General features: G+C 38.8%; 1 protein-coding gene across 2 annotated transcripts; it reads right to left on the bottom strand.

Annotated features, from left to right (window-relative positions):
• Positions 1 to 27002, bottom strand: rnf122 (ring finger protein 122). Of its 2 annotated transcripts, none has more exons than XM_052562538.1 (6): positions 26739 to 27002; positions 4751 to 4907; positions 3352 to 3397; positions 3186 to 3227; positions 2115 to 2194; positions 1 to 1148 (listed from the first exon to the last, which is right to left on the bottom strand). In XM_052562538.1, the coding sequence occupies exons 1-6, from the start codon at positions 26761 to 26763 to the stop codon at positions 1034 to 1036; spliced, it is 465 nt and encodes a 154-aa protein (XP_052418498.1). In that variant the 5' UTR covers positions 26764 to 27002; the 3' UTR covers positions 1 to 1033. The 2 variants fall into 2 exon arrangements, with proteins under 2 accessions (XP_052418498.1, XP_052418497.1); XM_052562537.1 differs by having other exon boundaries at positions 2 to 1148; positions 2115 to 2197.
• Between the last annotated feature and the right edge of the window lie 327 nt (positions 27003 to 27329).

Here is a 27329-nt window from a genome sequence, read left to right as displayed (position 1 = left end):
AAAACATTGACTAAAACACAGCAGGTAGTAACAACAGCAACCAGATTACAGTGAACAAGCACAATACAAAAAGAAAGCCACTTGTGTTTTCACTGGCAGCCCATTTCTGTGTCCGGGACTCGGGGAACTGTGGTAGTGTTTGTTTAAAATCTCTTAAGACAGTCGATGATTTGTGCACACATAATCTAGAATGAACGAGACATCCAACACTACTACTGGTGACTGTAAAACACACTCACACTCACACACACACACACTGATAAAGTGATTTGGGCCCAGTGTACTGTGCTGTTGTCACTTGCGGTCCAGTGTTCAGTGCTGGAATGATGTAAATCCTGTTTCCTCCTCATCTGGTCGGATGTAGAGCATTTACAATACAGATATTTAGCTTGTAGTCCCAAAACCCGGAGGATTTCTCATAGGAGTTTCAGTTGTTTTCTCAGTGGTCTGTTTACATTTCATTTTGGCACATTTTGTTGTACAACATAAATTACACTTATCCATACCTCAAATGTAAAACTTCTGTGTGCTTTAAAAAGTCACAACATAAAGACTACAACGGTTGTTTGTTTCATCATGTGTGTAAACACACATCCTTGTGGTAGTTGTAGTTCTTACTGTAGCAGCTTGAGTTTATAAAGCACTCAAGAGTTTCCCAATTTAAATTCTTCATGAATCTTAAAATAGTGTTTCAAACAGGCCTTGTTTTACTCAGAAATCAAAACCCGTTTGGTTTTAAAAACCCTTATTAATTCCTGAGGGATCCGGAGGTGAATTAGCCTTCTAGGATAGCATACGAACCGACATTATGACTGAACAGCTCAGTTAGCATTCACTGTTAAATTAAAGGCTTTTTTACTCAAAAGATACAAAGCCTTAGCCCGAAGGTTTCTTCAGTCGAGAATCTACGGTCTCCCTTAATGTTTTATCGAGAAGACATGCCTCTTGACCTCATCTGAGGTTCAGTCTCACAATACAGTGAGGGTCACAGTCAGGTCTGTAGAGATTTTGAAGGCTGATGTGGGTCTTGTCCCTACACCAGCTCATCCAGCAGTGTGCCTATGCTCTGGTGCTGTTCGGAGGATCCCGCCAGGGGTTTATTACACATGGGGCAGACGCAGCGCACCTCCAGCCACTTCACCACACACCTGCAAACACACGTTCTGTGTTCAAATAATGTCAAACTACACATTACAAATGTGACTTTAAAGATATAGAGAAATGGAGCATCACTTAGTTTTACCAATGGATCCTCTGCAGTAAATGGGTGCCGTCGGATTGAGAGTCCAAACAGCTGATAAAAACATCACAATAATGCCACTCGACTCCACTCCATCAATCAGTCTTGTGTTGTGAAATGTGTTTGTAAGAAACAAATCCGTCCATCAACAAATCACCAAGATACAAATCCATGATCAATAATACAAAAGTGAAAAAAGTGTTTTGAACTGTTATGGACTATTTTCACTTGTAAACGATGCTTGATCTGTGCATATTTCTCCCCTGATTCAGACAAGGTGACTTTTTCACTAGAGATAGAAATATTATGGATTATGAAGCTATGGTTTAAAGTTAAAAAATAAAATTCACAATAAATTAATTGATGGGCTGGAGCGGTGTGGAGTACTTGTGGATTATTGTAATGTTTTTATCAGCTGTTTGGCCTCTCATTCCGACGGCACCCATTCACTGCAGAGGATCCACTGGTGAACAAGTGCTCTGATGTTACATTTCTATTATATTTCACATATATTATTTTGTTAATAAGTTTTAAAAGTACTAAACTGAACAGTAGAGAGTAGTTAACTTCACAGTCAGCATGTTTAACCTCACATTATGGGGGCAAAACACATCTCCTTTAATGGCTAATCGCTAATGGCTAATAGGAAATCTAATTTGGCAAGGAATACATATCACAAATAATTGCATTTCAAATAATTAATGCATATAATCTGGAATGATCTAAACAGAGAAATGGAGAATGTTTAAGAGTAAAAGACCATGTCTGTAAACATGAGGTATCGAGGATCAGTCTGCAGAGCTGCTAACAATAGCAGGATGCTGCTGCTGCTGCTTTATGAACACCAGCTGCCAGACTCCAGCTCATTACTCACCTCCTGTGAAAGGCATGTTGGCATGGCAACACTCCCAGCTCATCTTTCACCTTAAAGTCCTCCAAGCACACGGCACATGTCTGCTGTGGAGGGACGTCACGCACCACAGGGGTGTGGAGACACAAATAAAAATGAGGAAAAGTGAAAAAAAGAGTGGAAAGACATGGGTGGAAATAAAATAACTCTTGAAAGCTTTCCAAATATATAATAGCATAGTAAAAAAAAAAACACACATTTGATCATGGGTTTGAGAAAGGTTCACTGGATGCTTCTGCAGTGATTATCGATTTGGTAACACTTGAGTTTGGGGACCAATTCTTAACTTGCTGCTTATTAGCATGCATATCACTAGCATATTGGCTGTTTATTAATACTTATAACGCACATATCAATGCTGTATTCTGCACAACCATATTTTAGATCCCTTACTTAACAAATACCTTACTAACTAATAAGCAGCAAATTAGGAGTTTATTGAGGCAAAAGCAATAGTTAATAGTTAGTTAATAGTTAGAATAGGTCTCCAAACTAAAGTGTGACCATATATTATTTATAACATTGTGACATTACTTATATTTGTATAGTGCACACACACTGGTCAAAAGTTTGAAAGAATTAACTTTATGTTTTTGAAAGAATTTGATCAAAATACATGAAGTAAAAATTAAAAATGTATTTTTAAAATGTGATGGTATATTTATAATTCAAATAAATTTTGTTCTTTTAAAAGTTCTATTCAGAATCCTGAAAAAAAAAACACGATTTCCTTATAAATATGAAGCAGTTGTTTTCATTGTTGTTGAATAATAATAAAATCAGCATATTAGAAGGATCATGTGACATCTGAAAATTGCATTAATGCATTACAAGAACAAATTACATTTTAAAATATACTACAGTAGAAAATATTTTACAATATTACTATTTTTACTATACTTTTTATCTAATAAATGCAGCCTTGGTGCGCATGTATTCCATGACTGCTCCAGGTCTGGGAATTCCTGATATTTCCTGGTTTTCCGGGACGATGGAAGCTCTAGCATTCGGAATGTAGACAGGGCAGTTTCTTACCCCATGAAGATTCAGCTTCTTTGGATCTCCTTTTAAAATGACCTGCATTGCCCATATGCTAACAGTTAGTACAATTAGCCTTGATTAACATAATGCTTAGAAAAAAATTAATGATAAAAATGTAAGAGAAGACCTCTTTAATGTATATCTGCTTACTCTCGCTTACCTCTCTGTATCCAAAGCGTTCACTTTGGGCTTGATGTCTCAACTTACTATTGATTAAAAAAGAAAAAAATAAAGCATACAGTTACTGATAAATGATGAGAAATGCACAACAGTTTATGTAAGTCACTCAGTTTTCAGCAAGTCCCTCTAGCATCTATGGACTGAACGGTGTTCTCTCTCTAATGTTAGGAGAGGGATTGAGGATAAAATCAAACTTAGTGAGACTGAATCTGTGACATGGACACAACAAAATGAATCATGGTGATACATGCAGGCGTGAGTCATTTTCTGAGCTGGGTTCGAAACCCTGAGTTAAATTTTGCTGGTGAATCACTGATTTGACTGCTCACGACACAAGCTCTTGAGGGTCTGAACACTTGTTCACACAGCACTCTTCAAGAGCTTTCATTTGCATTTGACATGGTTTACATGCTGTCCAACAGTCAAGAGCTAAGAGAGAAATCTCCAATAACTATATAGAAGTCTTCTGTCTGTGCTTTGCCATTTATATACTGTACTTCATTTTGCAACAAAAGACACAGATCAAAGACTGGAAAAAGAAAAAAGAAAAGAAAAAAAAAAAAGAAAAGAAGGTTTGAAGAAATAGATAGACAAGGAGGAAAGAAAGAAAGAATAGATAAGGAAAGAAAAGAAAAAAGATTGAAGAAACAAAGAAAAGCAGAGAAAAGAAAAAAGAAAGAAAAAAAGAAAGAAAGAAAGAAAGAAAGAAAGAAAGGAAAGAATAGATAAGGAAAGAAATGAAAAAAGATTGAAGAAACAAAGAAAAGAAGAGAAAAGAAAGAAAGAAAGAAAGAAAGAATAGATAAGGAAAGAAAAGAAAAAAGATTGAAGAAACAAAGAAAAGCAGAGAAAAGAAAAAAATAGGATAGAAAAAAAGAAAGAATAGATAAGGAAAGAAAAGAAAAAAGATTGAAGAAACAAAGAAAAGCAGAGAAAAGAAAGAAAGAAAGAAAGAATAGATAAGGAAAGAAAAGAAAAAAGATTGAAGAAACAAAGAAAAGCAGAGAAAAGAAAGAAAGAAAGAAAGAATAGATAAGAAAAGAAAATAAAAAAGATTGAAGAAACAAAGAAAAGCAGAGAAAAGAAAATAGTAGGAAAGAAAGAAAGAAAGAAAGAAAGAAAGAAAGAAAGGAGAAATAGGTATAAAAAGAAAGGAAAGGGAAGGGTGGGATATTTGAGGTGGTTTGTATTGGCCTGTAATACAATAGTTACATTAATAACAGTGTTCAGGAAGCGTCCTGCTGACGTCTGAGAGTGTATCATCAACAACACTGCAACTTCCTGTTGACTTTCACCGCCGGCCCGTCTACAGCTGATCAGTCCTCAAACCACACATATGCTTGAGTGTGTGTCGTGTGTGTGCGTGAGATCAGACTCACCTTATAAAATAGCAGCAGAATATAAGGCTGAGAACGAAGACGAAGATGCCTGTGCCGAAGATCACCATATAGATATTGAGAGGAAGGTCCTGGAAGGTGACGGATGACATAGTGCAGGTCTTATTGAAGTAGATCAGTCCCAAACCGCAGAAGCACCCTACACAGGCAGTGAAATCTCATCAGAAACACGTACAGCATGAGAACAACACATCAGTTACAGGTCTGTATTAGAGCACAGATATAGCTCTCCTCTCCTCTGATGACAGGTTTGATGACTAATCTAAGTGTTTCAGACTTGAGCACTGGGTATAAACAGGAAACATTGAGGGCTTTCACTCAGTCGAGTGTCTAGGTTCTCTGTCAGACATGGGACACAACAGAAATGCAGATGTGGTAACTGACTGCCAACTATCATTACATCATCAGAATTTGGTTCCAGAATCATGAGAGAATCTGATAATCCAGTGACCCTTTGGACCATATCTTTTGTGTTTAACTTTACTGAATGTACACTTTTAGTGTACTATGTATTTGCAATTAATATATACCCTGGGTTTGGGACAAAATTCTGATTTCAGAGCCCTCCCCTCCAACAGCATACCAAATACGCATTACCTTTACTCTGTTTATTATATGTAAGTGTGAACTTGTGAATTAGCTCTTATTAGTTTCATGATGGAAGTCGCAAATAACGTAAGTGAGGACATTTACTGGGCTGCTGTGTTAATAATAATACTATTTATTATAAATCATGCTTGTTTGTCATGAAATATCTATCATTAATTTGTTTGCTGTGAGCTCTGTCCTCTGTCCTGACATTTGTCGGTTTTGTGCACGGACCAATTGTGTGGTGATGCATTTCAGACAGGACCACTTTGGCAAGTTACTTGAGTTTATTAAACATAATTTATCTTTGGCGGGATGGTTCCTTATGGGGGTTCTTGCTCCCAAATTAACTGAACATACAAGAGCTTAAACATTAACCCCCCAAAACCATCAACTTGGAAATAGAAGACAATTAAGACACTTAACAATGTCTTTAAAAGCAAACAGTGGTAATCGTGTAGATGTAGCAGTGGGACGTCTATCCTGTTGCTTGGTTATGAGGATGAGTGTCTCTCAGTGGACCTCAGTGAAGTCCATGCCAACCGGGACTTGAAAGCTTTAGTGATATGAAACAAAGCTCATGCTTATAATGGGGAGGGAGGGAGGGTTGTGAGCCATTTGAGCATATTTACCGAGCAGTAGTCCCATGTATATATGTCCTATGTCTAATTGGAGAATGGTAATGATTCAAGCTATTTGACAGCTGACCGCATCAGCTGGTCGCAGCCTATGCCTCCGTGGCCTGACTGAACTAACACTGCACTCAATTTGTTATAAGGAGTTTAATTTTACCTAAATTTAGCTGTTTTATTTTGGTGATATCAGTCACTTTCACTTTCTTCTAGTTTCATTTCTGAAAGAAAGTCAGGCACGGGACATGTCGCATCCAGTCTAAGATGCCAGTCCAAAACCTTTAATCTATCCTCCAAACAGCTAAAAGTTAATTTGAAGAATGGGCGAGTTGTATCAATGAGTTTAAAGTTCGATGATTGAAAAAACCTATAGGGAGAGGGCCTAGGTTCAAGAGTAAAGATTCGCTTCTGTTGTTTTTAAAGTGTGGAGTCATGTTGAGCACTTTTTATAGCACTTTTTATGATGGATGGATTGTCATGGTAAAACCATCGTCTGTTACGATGTGGGTGGAGTTATGTGTGTGTCTCGTCTACACTAATCATTTTTATGTGGGCGTCACAGTTAATTGTTCCATCTGCAACAGCTGCCATTAATTTCCTGCTCCTTATTTATTGCCCTGTCTTTCATCTTGTGTTTGTCAGATTATTGTTGCAGTTTCCCGTGTTTGTGCATGGTTTCTCATCCTTGTTTCTCTCCTGTTCTCACGCTACATGGATCGCTTCACTTCCGGACTCACCCTGCATTCCTCACCTCCTCTACTCATCACAGGATTGCCAATCTCAGTCCCTGTGTCACACTCTCCTGCTGACCGGTTCTACACCTGCTCCCTGGCCGCCAGTGACCTTCTCCATTTCCATCCTGTTGATCTGACTGTTTATTATCTTACGTTCTGTGCTACCATACCTATTAAATCATCACTACTCTTGCATTTGCTTCCTCTCATACTTTACCCATTATAGAACGATCTGACCACTTATGGAAGTTCATCCATCACAGCGTCTGCTGGATGGATCAGCAGCAGGAGAGCATCACCAACACCGCATTCCTGCTGTGTCACCCGTCTGTTCCCTGCATTGCCCCTGAGACAAGCCATCGACTGAAGCCCCGTCTACCCATTCCTGAGAGTTATGCCGGTGAGCTGAACTTCTGTAGAGCATTCCTTTATAAATGTTCTATGCTGTGGTGAGTGGGGCGGGGCCGAGATGCGTGGGAACGAGGAGTGAGGCCAGGTGTAGTGATTGAAGATGAGCTGCACCTGCGCCCCACCGCCGGCATTGAGTCCCACGTAGGAGATGGAAGGATATAAAACTGGAGCGACTATAGTGAAGGATGAGAGAGGACCAGGCCTGGGACATTATTTTATGTTTTGGTTTTTATTTGCGCGCACCAGTCGTCCGCGAGGGGCTGGTGTGCTGTTTTGTATTTATTTTGAATATTAAAATGTTTTGATTGTGCGCCAGTTCCCGCCTCCTTCTTCCCGATGATTATGGAGATTTTATCGTTACATATGCATTTATCATTACAGCCCCGTACGTTTGAGATGGAGGAGTTTAAGGTAGCTTTCATGCTCATGTTATCAACGGGATGGGCAGCCTTGTGGGGAACGAAAGTGTGGAAGAAATGTCCCATTGTCTATCACCTGGTAACAGAGAATTGTTGGCTGTCAAGTTAGTATTGGAGGAATGAATGGCATCATTGGTTAGAAGGGTCAGGGGTAACTTTTATCGTCTGGACTGACCATAAGAATCTCAAATACTGTATATTAGATCTGTGAAATAACTCAAGTCCAGGCAGGCTCGGTGGGCACTTTTTTTCAAGTGTTTTGACTTTTCTCTCTCGTACCGCCCGGGTTCCAAAAACATCAAACCCGATTCATTAGCTCGTATTTTTGATCCATCCGAATGCCCGGACACTCCCGAGTGCATTTTACCCAAGAAATTAGTTATCTCCACACTCATATGGGAGGTTGAATTGAAGGCCAAGATGGCTTTAGAAGGGTTAATGCCTCCGCCCGGTTACCCACCGAATCGATTTTATTCGTTCCCGAGGGGTTATGGTTTGACGTGATTCAATGGGGTCATTGCTCCAATATGGCTTGTCATCCAGGAGTAAACTTTACTAGCTGTTTAGTAAAGCAATGATTCTGGTGGTCATTAATGGCTCGCGATATTCAAGATTTTGTTTTGGCTTGCTCAGTTTGTGCCAGTGGTAAGACGTCTAACCGACCTCCAGATGGGTTACTCCAAATGCTGTCTGTCCCTTCGAGACCCTGTTCCCACATCGCACTAGATTTTCTGACAGGGATTCCCAATTTGTGTCTAAGTTTTGGCAAGAGTTTTGTAAATTATTGGGAGCTACGGTAAGCTTGTCTTTGGGTTATTATCCCCAAAGCAATGATCAGTCCGAGCGAGCCAACCAAGATTTGGAGAGAATGTTGTGATGTTTGGTATTCAAGAATCCTTCATCCTGGATTTGAGTGTAGTATAGGTTACCAGCCACCAGTTTTTCCTAGTCTTGAATCTGAAGTCACGATCCCCTCTACTCCAGAGGTGCCACCGCACATGGACCAGAGCCCTTGAGACTCTGCTCCAGGTGAGAGCGCGCACTAAGGCTAAGGCCGATCGCCACCGGTCAAGGCCTCCCGTATTCGCAGTGGGTCAAAAAGTGTGGCTTTCAACTAACAACATTCCGTTACTTTTTCCAACAAATTAGCTCCCAAATTTATTGGCTCGTTCCCTGTCACCAAGATCATTAGTCTGGTGACAGTTCGCCTCAAACTTCCTCCGCCGTACAGGAGAATTCATCCCACCTTTCATGTATCTAAAATCAAACCTGTGGTTTACTCCTGTATTAATCTGCAGTCTCCCATGTCCGTGCCTGATTTCTCGTCCTTGTTTCTCTCCTGTTCTCATGCTCCATGGATCGCTTCACTTCCGGACTCACCGTGAAATCCTCGCCTCCTCTACTCATTGCAGGATCGCCCATCCCAGTCCCTGCGTCATGCTCTCCTGCTGCCCAGTTCCACACCTGCTCCCTATCTTACGTTCTGTGCTTCCATACCTATTAAATCATCATTACTCTTGCATTTGCTTCTTATCATACTTTACCCGTTACATGGATGCACTTTATTGGACTTCAAAATCTTGACCCCCATTTACTTTTACTATTATAAAGCTTGCCAGGACATTTTTAATATAGCCTAACTCCGATTGTATTCATCTGAAAGAAGAAACTTAGGACGGCTTGAGGGTGAGTAAATCATTAATCATTCATTTTCATTTTTGGGCAGAACTATCGCTTTAATTCTTTGTGGCATAGATTCAACATGCTGCTGGACAGGGTTGCCAATTCTGCACATTTCCAGCGGAATTAGGCTACTTTTGCACAGTTGCTGTGAGTTGTTGTTAGTACACAGGTTAAAGCGATCTCGCCGGAAAACTATTTCAACTGGCCACTTTGAATGGCCAAGGACCACTCAAGAATCCATTCGACTGACAGGTAAAGCAACCTGTCTGAAAGTCTATTTGTTTAGCGCTGAAGTTTTCTAAGCGCGTGAACGCTCCATCACGTGAACTGCGCCTGGACAGAGAATGTAGCGCGCTGCTCAGTTGTTCGCGCTCAGGGATGACGAGAGAAGACTCTGAGACCCTTTTCGTTACTTTTGTGTGCGTTTTATGAAAAGCAAGTAAGTTTTTACTACTGTTGCATGTTTGTACTGCATTGTGATGAATGTTTTGAGATTCATGTATGTTCATACGAACTAGTTTTAGTTGTTGAACTGCGTGACTAATTAGTGTAGTCATGATGCCAGAGCGTGATATAATATGCGACATGTTTCCTGTGTGCAATAATTAGCCCTCTATATGTCGATTTAGACTTTATTTGTGTTAGTTATTTAGAGATATGCTTCTGTGTTTCAGTGCAGTGCATTTACTGTTTATTTGGTGCTACCTGCATCGAGTGTTATAGTGATACAGTGTCAGGCTGCATAGCCAATTAAAGGTGCAGCAGTATAGACATTAAAAGGCATAATAGTAACATATTTTGTTGCACTGTATTAACGTAAATTATTATTTATGTACTGTACTGTTGTGAATGATGATAATGAGCATAGTATAGCATTCCTTTATTTGTTTATTAATCAGTTATTCTTACCATTGCATTATTTCTTTTTCTTTCTCTCTGTTTAGACCACATACACACTTATAAGAACTTGTATATTGGCATCCTGATCTTGAAAATAAAGCTGATAAAAGGATTCTCTGGCCGGAATCTTTCTGTAGTGCTCCCATCCTAAAACGAACCACTAGTCCATACATTACATTGGTCCTTTGAGCCGGATTTAGGGTTCCACCAACACTATGGAGTCAGCAACTGATGGTCAGCAACAGGAGTCATCGGACAGACCCAAGAGAGACCCTCGTCCACCTGCACATTTGGCCCAGTACGAAGTCAATTTTCTGCCCTATCAACAGCCTGTGGTCCAAGCCTCTTCTACCCCAGTAGGACAACCAGACCAGGCTCAGTCAACTAGAGCTAGGAGTTTGACAAGTTACCGGTCAGCTGCACATTCACGACGGTCCTCTCAGTTATCTTACGGACTCCATCTGTTTCGAAGTACGTCTGATATACAAGAAGCTGCTTTAGAGGAGGAGATCAAAGGATTGGAGCTAGCTGACCTACAACAGGAAATAGAAGAGGAAAGGAAAGCTGACTTAGAAGCGGCAGCATTGGATGCATAAGCCAGAGAAGGACAGCGGCTGCAAGAGGAAGCACATCTGGCTAAAGAGAGAATAGCTAGAGAGATGGGAAGACGCAGACGCTTAAAGAAACTCGAGAAGGAGATGCACATTGCCAGTCTTGTAAAGACCTACCTGACAGGGACGAATGATGATTTCTTATCTACGTCGTCAGCTCCTGCTACATTTGCAGTGCTCGATGATGGTTCGGAGAGAACGATTATCCTCCCACAAGCTGTAGAGCAACTACAACTCTCTCAGCATCCAGAGACACTTTATCTGAGGACAGTCCAGCAAGAGGTGAAAGAACTGAAAGGTTCCTCAGTTAGCTTTCATGTATCCCCCGTCTTCAAGCCAAACAAGAAGTTTTGGATTCAAAATGCGTTCACTGCAAGCAGTCTGAGTTTATCTGAACACACATACCCAGTAGCAGCTCTCCAGAAGCGCTATGAGCATCTCAAAGGACTTCCTTTGACGCCTATCCACAGAGCCCAACCTCTGCTCCTCATCAGCTCTGATATGCCTCAGCTTCTTACTCCTACACAGCCAGTCAGAGCAGGTCCATCTGGCTGTCCTATAGCCATCTGCACAAGGCTAGGCTGGTCCTTGCAAGGTCCTTCTGACATCATACCAGTCTCTTCTCACCAGTCTTCCTGTCTGCACATCGCCACTGAGTCTTCATATACTGAACTCCTCATGAATGTGGAACGTCTTTGGCACATTGACACAGTCCCCTATGTCAGTGAGAAGACTGCAACACGTTCCAAGCAAGACCAACAGGCACTCATCCTCTTACAGACAGCCTCAGAACATGTATCTGTGGATGGTACCCAGTGCTACGCTACTCCACTGTTGCGTCGTCAGCCAGTCATCCGCCTTTATGCACAGCAAGATGCCGTGATGCCTAACCTACGCAGCACTGAGCGCCGGTTGGCCAAGGATAACGCTCGAGCAGCCTCATACTGCAAGGAGATGGATAAACTTATTCAGTCTGGTTATGTCACGGAAATTTCTACAGAAGAGGCAGCAAAGTCCACAGAGTCGTGGTATGTACCTCATCATATGGTGCACCACAATGGAAAGGACAGAGTAGTATTTAACTGTTCCTTCTCCTTTAATGGCCTGTCCCTGAATGACCAACTCCTGCCAGGACCAACGCTCGGTCCGACCATGATTGGAGTCCTGATGCAGTTTCGATGTCATGCTGTGGCCATCAGCGGAGATATTAAGTCGATGTTCCACCAGATCCGCTTGTTGCCCAGTGATAAACCACTCTTACAATTCCTGTGGCGTGACATGCAGAGGACATCTGAACCACGCATATTCCAATGGGAGGTGTTACCATTCGGAACAACGTGCAGCCCCTGTTGTGCAGTCTTTGCCCTCCAGCAGCACGTCAGAGACCAAGAACAACCAGACTATCCTCTCATGCATGTGATCAAGCACTCGTTCTATGTCGACAATTGCCTCCACAGTGTGAGTAAAGCTGAGTATGCCAAGGTTCTAGTCGATGATCTGCGAGCACTTCTGAACAAGGGAGGTTTCGAGATCCGGCAATGGGCTAGTAACATGCCTGAAGTTGTAGCACATCTACCTCCTGAGGCGCAGTCGGCTAACAGAGAGCTATGGCTATCCAAGGCCAGTGACAACCTCCAAGAGCCCACGCTTGGACTCTGCTGGGACTGTCTGAACGACACCCTGAGTTACAAACATCGCCATACTGAATCTTCAGACGCTACTCCTCGTAACGTCTACAGTGTCCTTGCCAAGCTTTACGACCCATTGGGCTACATTGTGCCATTCACAACAAGATGTTAAGGACTGGTTCAGGACATGTGGAAGGCCAACATTAGCTGGGATGACAAGATCCAACCTGCTGACCTTCTGGAGAAATGGTTGAATTGGGTGCAGGAAATTCCCACTTTGCAACATCTCAAGCTGCCTCGTCCCTATGCACCAGCCACTGCCGATACTGCCATTGCAACCCGTCACATCCACATTTTTTTTGTGATGCCTCGGAGCGCGCCTATGGGTCAGTAGCCTACATGCAGACGACAGATGAGAGTCAACGAGTCTATGTCTCCTTCATGTTTGCCAGATCGAGAGTCGTGCCCCGTAAACAGATGTCTATTCTGTGTCTTGAGCTCAGTGCCGCGCTTACAGGTGCACAGCTGGCTAGAGTGATCGAGACAGAGCTTGCAGTACCCCCTGAGCACATCACTCTTTGGTCAGACTCCACAACTGTACTACATTGGATCAAATCAGAATCCTGCCGTTACAAAGTGTTCATTGGAACACGCGTCGCAGAAATCCAGAACCTGACCAATCCTGTTCAATGGTGGTATGTTCATACTCTAAACAATCCAGCTGATGATATAACCCACGGACTCACTCTGCAATAAATGGTACAGGATTATCGCTGGAACAAAGGTCCACATTTCCTCCATTTGTCTGAGAGGGAGTGGCCCAACATGCCTTCATCTGAGGTAGAACCAGACACCACAGAGTTAAGGAAGTCTGCCTTCATGGGAACTATGTCCAGCATCTTGCCAACACAACTTCCAGACCCCAGTAAGTTCTCCAACTGGAAAGAGCTTCTTAAGGAAACTGCTAGCTCCCTTTACAGGTCGGCTGATGCTAATACTACAGTACACTTTCCCGCTGCTGATTTTCTGCAAGCAGAGAAGCTGATGTTACAAAGGGCTCAAGAGGACTGCTTTGCTGAAGAATTGAGAGCTCTCAAAGCTGGACGTACTCTTCCTTCAGACAGTCGTCTCGCATCTCTGTCACCAGAATATGAAGGAGCCACGGAGCTACTCAGAGTCGGTGGCAGGTTAAGGTATGCTGAAGGACTAGACCTGGATACTGTCCATCCAGTTATCCTGGACCCAAGCCATCCCGTGACAAAGCTTATCGTCAAGGATTTGGATGAGTCACTACTGCACCCTGGGCCAGAACGAGTTCTTGCCGAGATCAGACGCAGGTTTTGGATTATCCGTGGTAGAGAGGCTATTCGAAAGCATCAACATTCATGTCTGGAGTGCCGGAGATGGAGAGCAAAACCCGATGTACCGAAGATGGCAGATTACCCACCAGCTAGGCTACGACTCACTAAGTTGATTGCTTTGGACCTTTCCAAGTGAGGATCGGTCGCCGCACTGAAAAAAGGTGGGGCATTGTCTACAAATGCATGACAACTCGCTCGGTGCATCTGGATCTATTAGAAAGCCTTGATACCGATGCTTTCCTGCTGTCACTGAGAAGATTCATCTCTCAACGTGGTAGACCGTTCAAACTCCTCATGGACAATGGTACCAACTTTGTCGGTAGAGAGAGAGAGCTACGTGAAGCCGTTGCTGCCATGGCACCTCAGTGGAGAGAGCAACTTGCTGAACAGCAGATATCCTTCCGATTCAATCCTCCAAGTGTGCCACACTTCGGAGGCACATGGGAGAGGGAAGTGAAATCCATCAAGACTGCACTTCGCGTTGTCCTTAAAGACCAGACTGTTCCTGAACCAGTCCTGATGACAATCCTAGTGGAGGTCGAGGGCATAATGAATGCGAAACCCTTAGGCTACTTGTCATCAGATGCCTCTGATCCAGACCCGGTCACGCCTAACCTCCTCCTCATGGGCCGTCATGACTCGTCACTTCCTCAAGCAGTTTACAATCCCAGTGACCTCGGGAGAAGACGTTGGAGGCATAGCCAAGCCATCGCCGATTGCTTCTGGTCATCCTTCATCAGTCACTACCTACCAGGGCTACAAGAGCGCAGTAAGTGGAGGAAGGACGGTAAGGCACTCTCCACAGGCGATGTTGTTTTAATCGTGGATTCCCAACTCCCCCGAACGTCATGGCCTGTAGGACGGATTACCAAGACTCATCCAGGAGCAGATGGACGTGTACGGACTATCAGTGTTCAAGTGAAGGACCGCACCTACATTCGTCCAGTCGCCCGGCTCATCCTGCTCCCAGCTCTGGAGGACAAGGACGAGGAAGAGAACACCAAATAGACTTTCTCATACTCTTTCAACTGCCATGTGGACAGTTGGGGGCGGCCTTGTCTGAAAGTCTATTTGTTTAGCGCTGAAGTTTTCTAAGCACGTGAACGCTCCATCACGTGAACTAAGCCTGGACAGAGAATGTAGCGCACTGCTCAGTTGTTCGCGCTCAGGGATGACGATTATATACGTTATAGTGATACAGTGTCAGGCTGCATAGCCAATTAAAGGTGCAGCAGTATAGACATTAAAAGGCATAATAGTAACATATTTTGTTGCACTGTATTAACGTAAATTATTATTTATGTACTGTACTGTTGTGAATGATGACAATGAGCATAGTATAGAATTCCTTTATTTGTTTATTAATCAGTTATTCTTACCATTGCATTATTTCTTTTTCTTTCTCTCTGTTTAGACCACATACACACTTATAAGAACTTGTATACTGGCATCCTGATCTTGAAAATAAAGCTGATAAAAGGATTCTCTGGCCGGAATCTTTCTGTAGTGCTCCCATCCTAAAACGAACCACTAGTCCATACTTTACACAACCAATCATGTTTCATTTTGTGCCACGTCATGTTTAGGGGAATAGAAATGACAGACCATTGTGTAAATTTCTTGGATGTATTTTAAAGTGTCTATTCCACAAACTTTACATATTTCACATCCTTTTGTAGACCCACTGTTCAGTTGATTCTATAAGTGCTCATTGTCATAGCTGTAAACACGATGGCTTTCTCCTTTCATTAGGGGCTTTGGCATCACGGTATCTTTGTTTCCAGAATGCGCCACATGCTTCCAGGGAATTCTGTATAATTCAACAAATCAGATGACGACTTTGAAACTCTCTAAGTGTTTCAAATTTTCTGTGCCATATTCAGTGTTGGGAAAAGTTACTTTTAAAAGTAATCCATTACAATTTTGCGTTACTCCCCTAAAAGGTAACTAATTATGTTGCTTATTTACATTTGATGGGAAGAAATGCGTTACTTTACTTTTGAGTTCCTTTTTAAATCTGGGCGGGGCTTTCTTGTTGGTTTTTAATATATATAAAAAAAGTTATTTTACAAATGTAAAAGCCTTTTCACAACAAAAGTGAAATGAGTTTGCATTTGACTGTTTGTATTCATTTTGAGGAACACTGAATCTGATTTTGTGTAGGTGAGATAAGTAAATACATGTTTATTTTTAGTCAAGAACTAGTCTAGAACTACAGTAACATCACAGCGCACACAACACCTCTGCACTTACTCCCAATTCTTCTTAACATGGCAACACGAGTGCTGTCAGTCAAGACATGGGAACAAAGTAACTGCCGTTACTTGTTTGAATAAGTAACTCAGATAATTTTCTTCTAAATTAAAAAGTAATGTGTACTTTGCTAGTTCCTTGTATTGCTTTACCCCCAACACATATGCATCAGACATTCAGCCGATGGTCTGTATGCGTGACATCTGAAGCTGAGACTAGGAAAACAATGGAAAAAAACGTGATTAGCAATGGGGATAGTTTTGTTTGACAGGCAACCTGGCAACCTGGAAACATTCCTCAGAGATTTTGGTCTATATTGACATAACAGCATTGTGCGGTGGTTGCAGATTTGTCAGCTGCACATCCATTATACAAATCTCCCATTCCACCACATCCTGAAGCTGCTTTATTGGATTGAGATCTGTGACTGTGGAGGCCATTTGTGTTTAGTCAATTCATTTCCATGCACAAGAAACCAGTTTGAGATGATTTGAGCTATGTGACATGGCAGCGTTATCCTTCTAGAAGAAGCCATATGGGCACACTGTGGTCATAAAGGGATGGGCATAATCAGCAACAATAATTAGGTAGACTGTGGCTTTAAATGATCCTCGGTTAGTACTAAGTGGCCAAAAGTTTACCAAGAAATTATCCCACACCATTACACCCCCAGCAGCAGCAGCGTGAACCACTGATACTAGCAGAATGGATCCATGCTTTCAACGCTGTTTACACCAAATTCTGACCCTATACCATCCAAATGTCACAGGCAACCTTTTTCTAATCTTCTGTTGTATTTTGGTGAACCCCTAATTATTATCAGTTGGTAAGGTAGTTGTTAAGTTTAGGTTTTGAGGATTAAGGATGTCGAATATGGTCATGCAGAATATGTGTTTTATAAGTACTAATAAACAGACAATATTTTAATAAACGTCATGCTAATAAGCAATCTCTATACTAAATTGTTCCCTGGTTTAGTGACTAGTTGGACTAGCACTAGTTGATTAGCCTGCTAGCTTACCATAATGATACCTAACAAAGCATGTTTTCTTAGCATAGTGATATAGCCAATTAGCTTTGTAGCTTAGCATAGCCTACCATAACTATTAGCCAGTGAATCTGCTGGCTTTGCTGCCAGTGCTACTCAAGAGTAACTAAAAATGCTATCAGATTATTTAAAAGATAATGCGTTAACATGATACATTTTTGAAACAGACATTTCAAAAGGGGTCAAACGTTTAAAAATATTATATATAGGCTACAGTACACATTTCAACAAAAAAATATGAAGCAGTAGAAGTGTTTTCAACATTGATGATGATTATAAATGTTTCTTGAGCAGGAAATCATTCTATTAGAATGATCATGTTACACTAAAGACGAGTAATTATGGTGAAAATTCAGCTTTGCATGACAGAAATAAATTACATTTTACAATATATTCAAATAGAAAACTGCTATTTTAATATTTCACTATATTACAGTTTTTTTTGGGATCAAATAAATTATATTGTATGATGGTAGTCTACAATATCAAAGTGTCAGGACATAAATCATAGATATTTCACATATATCTGATAAATGTAGGCCTTTGATGATAAACAAAACAAAATGTTCAACTTTTTTTTTTTAATATCTGTACTCTATAATAATCTCTTTAATTACAAATAAAGGGTTACTTTTTAAATATGATCTTTTATTTAATTATATTTTTTTGTAATATTCTTTTACTTATATCTTCATATTTTGGTCCAAAACAATCTTTAAAGACATTAAATGGATAGTTCACCTAAAAATAAAAATTTTATGTTTATCTGCTTAGCCCCAAAGTATCTAGACTAAGGTCTAGACTAAATGTGAATGTGCATTAATTCACCCTACTTGCAAAAAAAAACTGATTTAGTGTTCAATGAATTAAATTAAATACAATCTCAGAAAATGATGCAAACCTGCAACAATTAAATGTTAAATAACACAAATGTATCTAATCCCATTTTATTAACTATGTCTTAGCTGCTGACCTTTGATGATCCAGTTCAACCATACTAATAAGCAAAAATGACTTTAGATAAACTAATAATTGTGCTTCATATTTTTTTTTTTTTGTTTTTTTTTATTGCTGAAGAGTGTTGAACTGTGTTCTACTGTACAGACGTGAATGTACTTTTCCTTCAGTCTGAGGTTTATACATAACACTTTTTGATGTGAAAGGGCTTTTAAATATGCTATAAATAGAACTTCTTATATTAAAAACAATCAAACCCTGCCCATATTTAAAAAGTAATGCGAAATTAATGCAACAGTAGCGTAAAGCATTACTTTCCCTAAAAAGTAACTAAGTAATGTAATTAGTTTACTTTTTTAGGGAGAAACGCAATATTGTAATGCACTTTTAAAGGTCCCACTTTTCGTGTTTTTTTGAGGCTTTGATTGTGTTTACAGTGTGCAATATACCATGTGTTCATGTTTCGCGTGTAAAAAAACTGTATTTTTCACACAATTCGCTTATCTGTATACCGCTGTTTTCAACACGTGCTGGAGATGTACTTCTAATCACAGAACGCCTTTACTGACGAGATGCGCATGAAAATCGCATTCTATTTTTTGCACAGCCCTACCATCTAGTTAACAAAGCTAAACAACGTTGCCCTTTGTGTAATAAGTTACAGAAACTGTTAAACGCACCAACTTAAATAATAAAATACACTTACTGGTTGTGGTTCATAAACAACGCCTTCTCCAGACAAAGAGGGAACTGCTCCATCTTTCAAGAATAATCTTTGTGTTTGAAACATGGGATCACGAAGAACGGGACCTTTAAAAGTAACTTTCCCCAACACTGTTCTCAACAGCTGGCGTGTAACGCGTCTTCTTCTTCTTCTTGCTTTATGGCAGATAGCAGACTTATAAGTCAATTGCTGCCACCTATCTCTCAAATGGATCATTGTGACTCCTAATTGAGATTGTAGATAGAGTTTCAATGGTCCATTTGAGAGATAGGTGGCGGTAATGCATTAACAAGTTTCAGACATTCCATGAATCAGAGGTAAAAAAAAAACTATATAAATACTGTTCAGTTTCTTGCACAAACCAATAGTTTTTTCTCTTTACACATCAATGTATCGTCACGAGCCGCAGGGTTTAATTTGGTTTTGTTTGTGTATGTGTACTGACATACTGGAATGGTTTGAATTAAAAATCTTCATTGGTGTTCTACTGAAAAAACAAAGTCACCTACATCTTGGATGCCCTGGGGGTAAGCAGATAAACATCACATTTTAATTTTTGGGTGAACTATCCCTTTAATATGTGATACTAGAATCATTTTTAAGATACAATATCATTATGTATAGCATTATATCGGTAAATCACACTGGAAAATGTCTGTTACTGTGACTTTAAAAGAAAAGCAAGGAAAACAGATATTGGACCTGATGAATGATTCAAAGCTCTTCACCTTACCATTTATCAAGAGGTCCCGTGGGTCGCTGCTACACTTAAAGTGCAATTAGAATGCTGATTGAGTCTAATTTCCCTCAGTAACTCTGGAATAATCACTGATTTTGAGCAGCTGGCTGAAAGGAAATTCCACCAAGCATTGCCACAGCATTACACAACATGCATAGGCCTGTTCTCAAGTTAAAACACACAGGAGGACATTGCATGCTTTAATAACACATCAGTGATCTGTGATTGGACGAGTGCCCATATAACTTCCCCACTTGCTGTTTTCATATTGTTCAGGAGCAGAAGTGCCTAAACTGCTCTGCTATTAATGAATAGGTGCCTGTGGCTTATAAATTGTAGACATTCATTATGCTCACATGCATTTTGTTGGCTGCTTGTAAAAAACAATCAAGAAATGGAGGACATCAGATTAAAAATAAAATGTGTTTTAAAAGCTAGACTGATGTTTATTATTTTCATAAACCATTCTCAGGGAATCATTTGCCATTTTGTGCCTTATGTGTTTCTCTATGACCTACTGTATACTCTAGATATACGTGTATATAATTCACAGCACAAACCATATTATTTAATATATATTTACCTGTTTAGTGTGTAATACAAAAAATAGTCAAATTAAACATTTTTTGCATGTTTACAACACTGTTGATTTTTCTAATAAGCTCTATGTAAAAGCAGATTTTGTTTTTGCCCTTGCACATTCAGCCCTGTTCTGCTGGAACATTTTCCCATTTAAATGCAGCTTGAGCTTTCTGATATCATATTTGTAAGTTAAGTTTTTTTTTTACTTTTTTCATACCTAAATATAGAAAAATAATTCCAAGAATATCACAAAAGATATTATTTATTATATATTATTAGAAAAAATATATAACATTTTAAAAGTAATCCTTCTATGTATGTGCATCTGTGCAAGACACCGGTGTAAAAGCTTCAGAATCAAGCGCTTGTAAACCCACATAACGGTATCGTTTCCTGATAATAAGACCAATAAAAAGAAATACATTTGGATGGCACTTGGTATTCTTGTACGAGATTCATCAAATAAAAACATAAACACCCGGCTCTTTCATTTCTGCTGTCTCTGTCAGCTCTTCAGAAGTTACCTGGACCAACAGAAATCGATAACATTGTCATTTAACATAATTTCTGTTGAAAGTGAGACTCGTCTGCCTCAAGTAGAGTTGTGCTTCCTAGAAGGGAAATCGATAGCAGATCACTGCTGCAGTCTCAGTCTCTCCACTTCATTCTCATACTCCCTGCTGACAAAACAACTGATAATGGCCTCTCCAGTGTTGCCAGGTTTTCACAAGAAAACCTGCCCAAGCGTTTCGAGGGGGTCCCCAGTTAAAAATTGCGTTCCAGTGGGTATAATACACATTTCCTTTCTAAAATTTGAATTCCAAAAATATCATAGGCAAGTAGGCGTCTCATTGCAGTCTGCGGTGGACATCCAACCCCGCCCACATCCAAGTGTGACGTTGAAAGCCACACCCACGCCCGAATACGTTACAGTCTCATTCATTTTGAAACAGGAAAAAGCATCCTTAAGAAGTTAAGTCGTATTGTTTGCCAACCACTAAAAAATAAGTTGTTTGCCGTGTCGGTAAGTAAAAAAATTATATTTGGTCTATACCAAGACTTAAAACATTGACAGCATTAAAAATGTGTGCATCGTTTGTGTGCATGAGTATAAACAAAGGTTTGGCATGCTTAGTATGTTTTGAACTTTATATAGGCACGTTATTACATAGCTAGCAAGATGGTCTCTCAGTTTGGTTCACTAGGCTACATAATCATGGGGAAGACTGCAGATCTGACAGTTGTCCAGAAGACAATCACTGACACCCTTCACAAGGAGGGTAAGCCACAAACATTCATTGCCAAAGAAGATGGCTGTTCACAGAGTGCTGTATCCAAGCATGTTAACAGTAAGTTAACTGTCAAAACGGTCAAAGAAACCTGGGCTTCCAGACCACGTCAGCAGTGACACAATCTGATCACCTCCATGCCACGCCGAATTGAGCAAGTAATTAAAGTGAAAGGAGCCCCTACCAAGTATTGAGTATATGTACAGTAAATTAATATACTTTCCAGAAGTCCAACAATTCACAAAAAAAAATGTATTATTATTATTATTCTTATGAAGTATTCTAATTTGTTGAGATCATCAACTCAAATTGTGAAACTTGTGTATTAAATAAATTCAATGCACACAGACAGAAGTAGTTTAAGTTTTTCTTTTAATTGTGATGATTTTGAAATATCTGTACTATTTAACTGTTTTCTATTTAAATGTATTTTAAAATGTCATGTGTCCTGTGATTTCAAAGGTAATTTTAGCATCATTATTCCAATCACATGATCATTCAGAAATCATTCAAACATTCTGATTTGCTGCTCAAAATACATTATTTCTTTGATGAATGAAAGTTCAGAGCATTTATCTGAAATAGAAATCTTTTGAAATATTTTGCCTTTCTCATTAATTTTGATCATTGTAAAACATCCTTGTTAAATAAAATGATTCATTTCTGTGTTCAGTGTTTGTGGGTCTGGTGGAAACGCTGCAGTTTTGCCAAGTATAGGTCTCTGCAGGAAAGTAATGGGAGTTACGAGATCAAGGTGTTTTTACACCATGATACCTGATTAGTTGATTTAATAGTGACGTTAGGTTTAGGGGTGGGGTTGGGTAAGGGGGATAATTTAGATTGCATGATTCAGAAACACCCAGCAGTTTCAAAACACCCATATGGTGATAAACGCCCACTTTTGCTCTGCAGAGACCTAAGTCTCCAGTTTTGCGTTATATATATATCTTATCAAAAACCTTTGACTGGTAGTGCATTTTTGTTACATTTTTAATTATTATTATAATTTGTATTTGTATTTTTGTAAAATAATAAATATAAAAATACCCAGTGAAGCAATGAATGTCTTTTTTTATTCATCTTTAAGTGTGTGGAGAACCCAATTTGATGAACAACCCCTCATGTTACTTACTGTGTGTAATCTACTAAAGCAAGTAATCTCTACTGTATGTAGCCTATGTGTAGCCTACTGCATATGGAGAACTGTTGCTTCTGTCATTCAAATATGAACACTTTATGATAAGTGGAACACATATTTAGATAATTAAAATACAATTATAAATGAATGAAAATGCGTTTTACCTTTAGAACACCAAAATCTAATTGTCCCCTTTAAATTTTATACATTCAAATCTTGCCTTAGGTAGGTCATATGCATCTCATTACATAAATGAACAAGGTAAGCTTTTATTATTATTAATAATTAGCCTTATTTAATCAATGCAAGTGTTTTACAAGCTATGATGACTAAATCAGCACCATATATGAGCAATATTACATATATTAGATTTAAGTTGTGCCATTTTAGCCTAGACATCCTTTACAAAAAAATAAGAAAACGTGTATTAGTAAAATGAAGGACAACATTATTTTTTTTAGAACCCCCGAAATTGCCCTAAATTGCTTCAACGTACTTCTGGGTTTCCCGTACGGGGATGGGGAATCACAAGATGACGTATTTGACATGGGCGTGTCTTCCGGGAAAATCTGGGATTTGGCAACACTCTCAAGAACCTCAGTAAAGTACTTTGAATATATTACTGAAAAAACTGCTTTGTCCAAAAGAAGTCCAAAACTTATTTTAAACGTGTAAATATTACCAAGTACTGGCATATGCTTCCAATTGTTTATCGATGAGCTCTTTTCCTTATGCTTGATCATTATCAATATCATTTAATAATATAATCTGTTGCTTTTTCCCCAAATAAGTTTACAGTTAAGGTTTTCTTTTAATATTGATATTGCATTATTTATCTGATTATAATTTATAATGTGTAATTAAGCATTCATTTAGCCTACATTTATTCATTTTGCAGCCATTTTTATCCAATTGGGGAATACATCGAGCGATTCATCTTAAAGAGGCAAACAGACCCAGGAAGTGCAAAAGAAATTATGTTTTATATAAAATACTTAACACTTTCTAGCATGGTATTTGCAATTAATTATAAATGTTTTATAGGTTGAATTTATATTAAATGCAATTAGTTGAACTTGAGGATGACCTAAATACATTTACATGCAAATTAATAATTCTATTCTATTTTGAAACGTGTGCTGTTGATTGCATTCATGCTAAACTATATACCGTATTTTTCGGACTATAAGTCGTACTTTTTTTCATAGCTCGGCTGGTCCTGCGACTTATAGTCAGGTGCAACTAATTTATCAAACTTAATTTGACATGAACCAAGAGAAATGAACCAATAGAAAACATTATCGTCTACAGCCGCAAGAGGGCGCTCTATGCTGCTCTGTGCTCCTGTAGTCTACACTGAAAACATAGAGCGCCCTCTCGCGGCTGTAGACGGTAATGTTTTCTCTTGGTTCTTGGGTCTAAATAAATGCGATTTATAGTCCAGTGCGACTTATAATCAGAAAAATACGGTACTTGTAATTTCTATTGAAACTTGTGATGCATTTAAATATATTTGCAATTACACATTTGTAACGATGATGTTACAATTTAGTACATATTTCCTTTAAAGATAATATCGAATAACTCTAATTATAATTAAGTACTTTACATGTGATTTAGCATGTTAGTTGGCACATCAAAATAAATTCTTTAAATTATGACAAAACACAATGATTTCAAATTAATCTGGTAATAATAAAAAGTGTACTTGATAGTATAGTCTCTTTAAGTACTTTTAAGGTTCTATTAATATTATATCATCTGCAAGTACATTTGAAAAACAAATGTAGTATTCTACAAATGCACATTCGATACGATTAACTTCTTATTCGCAATAAAGCATAAATAAAAAATCAAGCAGGAGGTGAGATGAGAGGTGTTTGGAAGAGACATACACAAGAAGGCGTATAAATGTTCAAACTAGGTCACTAGAGTTGCTTGCCATTTAACAGACACATTTGCTTCAGTAACAGAAAGCCATTTGCGGAGGCCGTCCCGCAGGAGCAAGCACATGGTGAGGAGTCTCTCACTGATAAAGCAGGGTTGAGTCACCTCTTCTTGGGATTTAAACTGTGCTTTCTGTGTTGGCAAACCAGACCCTTAAACAAACCATGCATTTGCCAACAGAGCTCTTTGCAAAGCAGCTGACCTATATTGTGAGGATAATGCCGGTTTGAAAAAGATGGTTGCTTCCTGTTCTCTGTCTGTTATCAAAAGATGCAGCAACATTGACACAGTTACAATCGATCTAAATCCATTGATACCTTAATATTATAAATAATTGTTATCAAGTAAGTACATATTTTTAACCTTCAGTGTTTCATTGACATTAAAATAGTTAGAATTCTGTCATTATTTATCTTCTTTTGTGGAACACAAGAATGTATTAGTCATGTTTGACTGTGTAATAATAAAATGACTGCTTTTTTACATAAAGCAGGCCCAAAATGTGCATTTCAGCTTATTCTGATCTTTTTAGTTGAGTTTAGCATTAAATATTAACAAGCCCACGAGATTATAGAGGGCTCTCGTCTGTGAAATGCTTTCAAGACAAATATGGAATGACCTATAAATATGAAACAAGGGTATGATCGAAAAATTCGAACAACTCTCAGTGACTCCAGACAGAATGAGATGTAGATCAGTATCAGATCTAAAAGTATAATCAGATGAATGCCACAGCTTTGGTGTATTGGGGAAATATTAATAATCTGTTGAGAGATGTATTCTGTCAAGCTGATTGTCCCTTTACATGTCAACATCATCAAAAGTCAGTTTGAGGTGACAAGCTGACAATCAATCTAGGCTCCTTTAATTAATGGTTTGAGTATATGACTGTTGAAGAGTGACTAGAATGAACCTTGTATTATATGAAAATAGATATTGCATATGGGTCAATAATAAGACACTTTTGACTATCTCCTAAGCTATTAAAAAATGCATGAAAATTAGTGCTGTCAGACGATTAATTGCATCCAATATAAAAGTTTTTGTTCACATAATATATGTGTGTGTACTGTTATGTATATAAAAATTAGGGGTGCTCCGATCACGATCGGCCGATCGTTATGCGCATCTCCTCAGTAAAGCCGGTTCTCTAATCAGTGGTTAATTCCATCAGGTGCATGATTTCACATAGAGCAGCTGTTACTACACAGAGCCGTTGTTAATAGAGAAGATGCGCAAATCCACTTCATTTTCAGCGTTTATTGGCGCATCTTCTCTATTAACAACGGCTCTGTGTAGTAACAGCTGCTCTATGTGAAATCACGCACCTGATGGAATTAACCACTGATTAGAGAACCGGCCTTACTGAGGAGATGCGCATAACGATCGGCCGATCGTGATCGGAGCACCCCTAATAAAAATACACACTCATACAAAATATATTATGAAAAGATTTACATGTATTTACATGTATATATTTATATCATTTATATTATATAAATATATTTAATACAGTATATAAAAAGCATATATTTCTTAATATATGCATGCATGTGTGTTTTTATATATACATAATAAATATGCAGTACACACACATATATTATGTAACCTAAACAAAAACTTTGATTTTGGATAACTTATTAAAATACAGTTATAAAAATGGTTTAAAACATCTGTTCAGTGATGTAAAAAAAACAAAGTTCAGTTTCTAGTTTAAAAAAAATGGTATGTTTCTTTTTAAATTAGATTAGCAATGTTATTATATTATTAGCTATATTGTTTGTTGGCATATAATAATAAATGAACCATCATTTAATAATATTATTTTTTTCTGCCAAATCAAAGTCATTTTATAACATGACAATAAAACCATAAACAGATCCCTTTAGACCAATCACTCCATGTCAATGTCATTAAGTTTGATATATATTTAATTAATCTTACAAATGAAGTAACCCTGAGAAAACTTAAAATACTGTTATAATTATTGGATATTCAGGACTCAAAATGTGTGATGGTTGTAAAAAAATTCATTCGGTCATTCGGTCAAAAAGTCATTCGGTAAAACTTTTTTTTTTTTTAAGAAATAATTGTTTTTTCAAAATGTCTCAAACCAGTGTGGATACAAATATTAGCCTACATTTCTAAGACCTTGCATGTGCGTTTTAAATTAGATCTTTAAAATATTTCTTTGCCAATTTATAGAAACATCTCATTGTTATGAACACGGTGTTTGTTTATATCAACCCTCACGCTTTTATCTTCATTCACTGTTTAAATATAGCAGCATATAAAATAGCCTCCAGTATTTGAGGACGGATCCTACCGTTGCACCACTGGAAAGGGTGCATCAATCCCCGTGTTTATAAACAGAGTCTGTCTGTCTGCCACGCAGCACAGCTGGATTCATCTAAACACACTCCTCACTCGTCCTCATCGCGATCTCAGGTCTGATCAGCTAGTAAATACGCGCACATTCACCACATCTGACTCGTATTCAGCTTGCGTTTAGGTCCGTCCTTCGTTGTACATCTGATCGCGTGTCGTGGCTGATGTTGATGGCATCCATTGAGAACTAAACAAGAGCGAATTAAAGTCCCTCCCAGACGGAGTGATGGGCACAAAATCGAGCCAATCTTCCTCTCCACTGTCTTCTGTGACTCACACATGAAGACATAAACAAGACAGTCCTCTGGCTGTCATTTTGTACATTCATATGACACATTAAATGTCATATAATCAAAAAAGAAATAAAATAGCAATGTGTAATTACACTTTCTAAAGATTTTTTTTTTTCAGTGCAACATTCATGACTGTGTTGGATTTTGGGGTATGCTGGCATTAGTCAATCCACCCTCATGCCTAGGTTTGAAATGTGACAGTGGCCCTCAAGAGCCCACAATGGGCGCCGGTATTA

The sequence above is a fragment of the Carassius gibelio genome, chromosome B8 (assembly GCF_023724105.1).
Source record: "Carassius gibelio isolate Cgi1373 ecotype wild population from Czech Republic chromosome B8, carGib1.2-hapl.c, whole genome shotgun sequence".
NCBI lineage: Eukaryota > Metazoa > Chordata > Actinopteri > Cypriniformes > Cyprinidae > Carassius > Carassius gibelio.
Note: the sequence above shows the minus strand (reverse complement) of the source record. Positions and strands in the feature narration are given on the sequence as shown.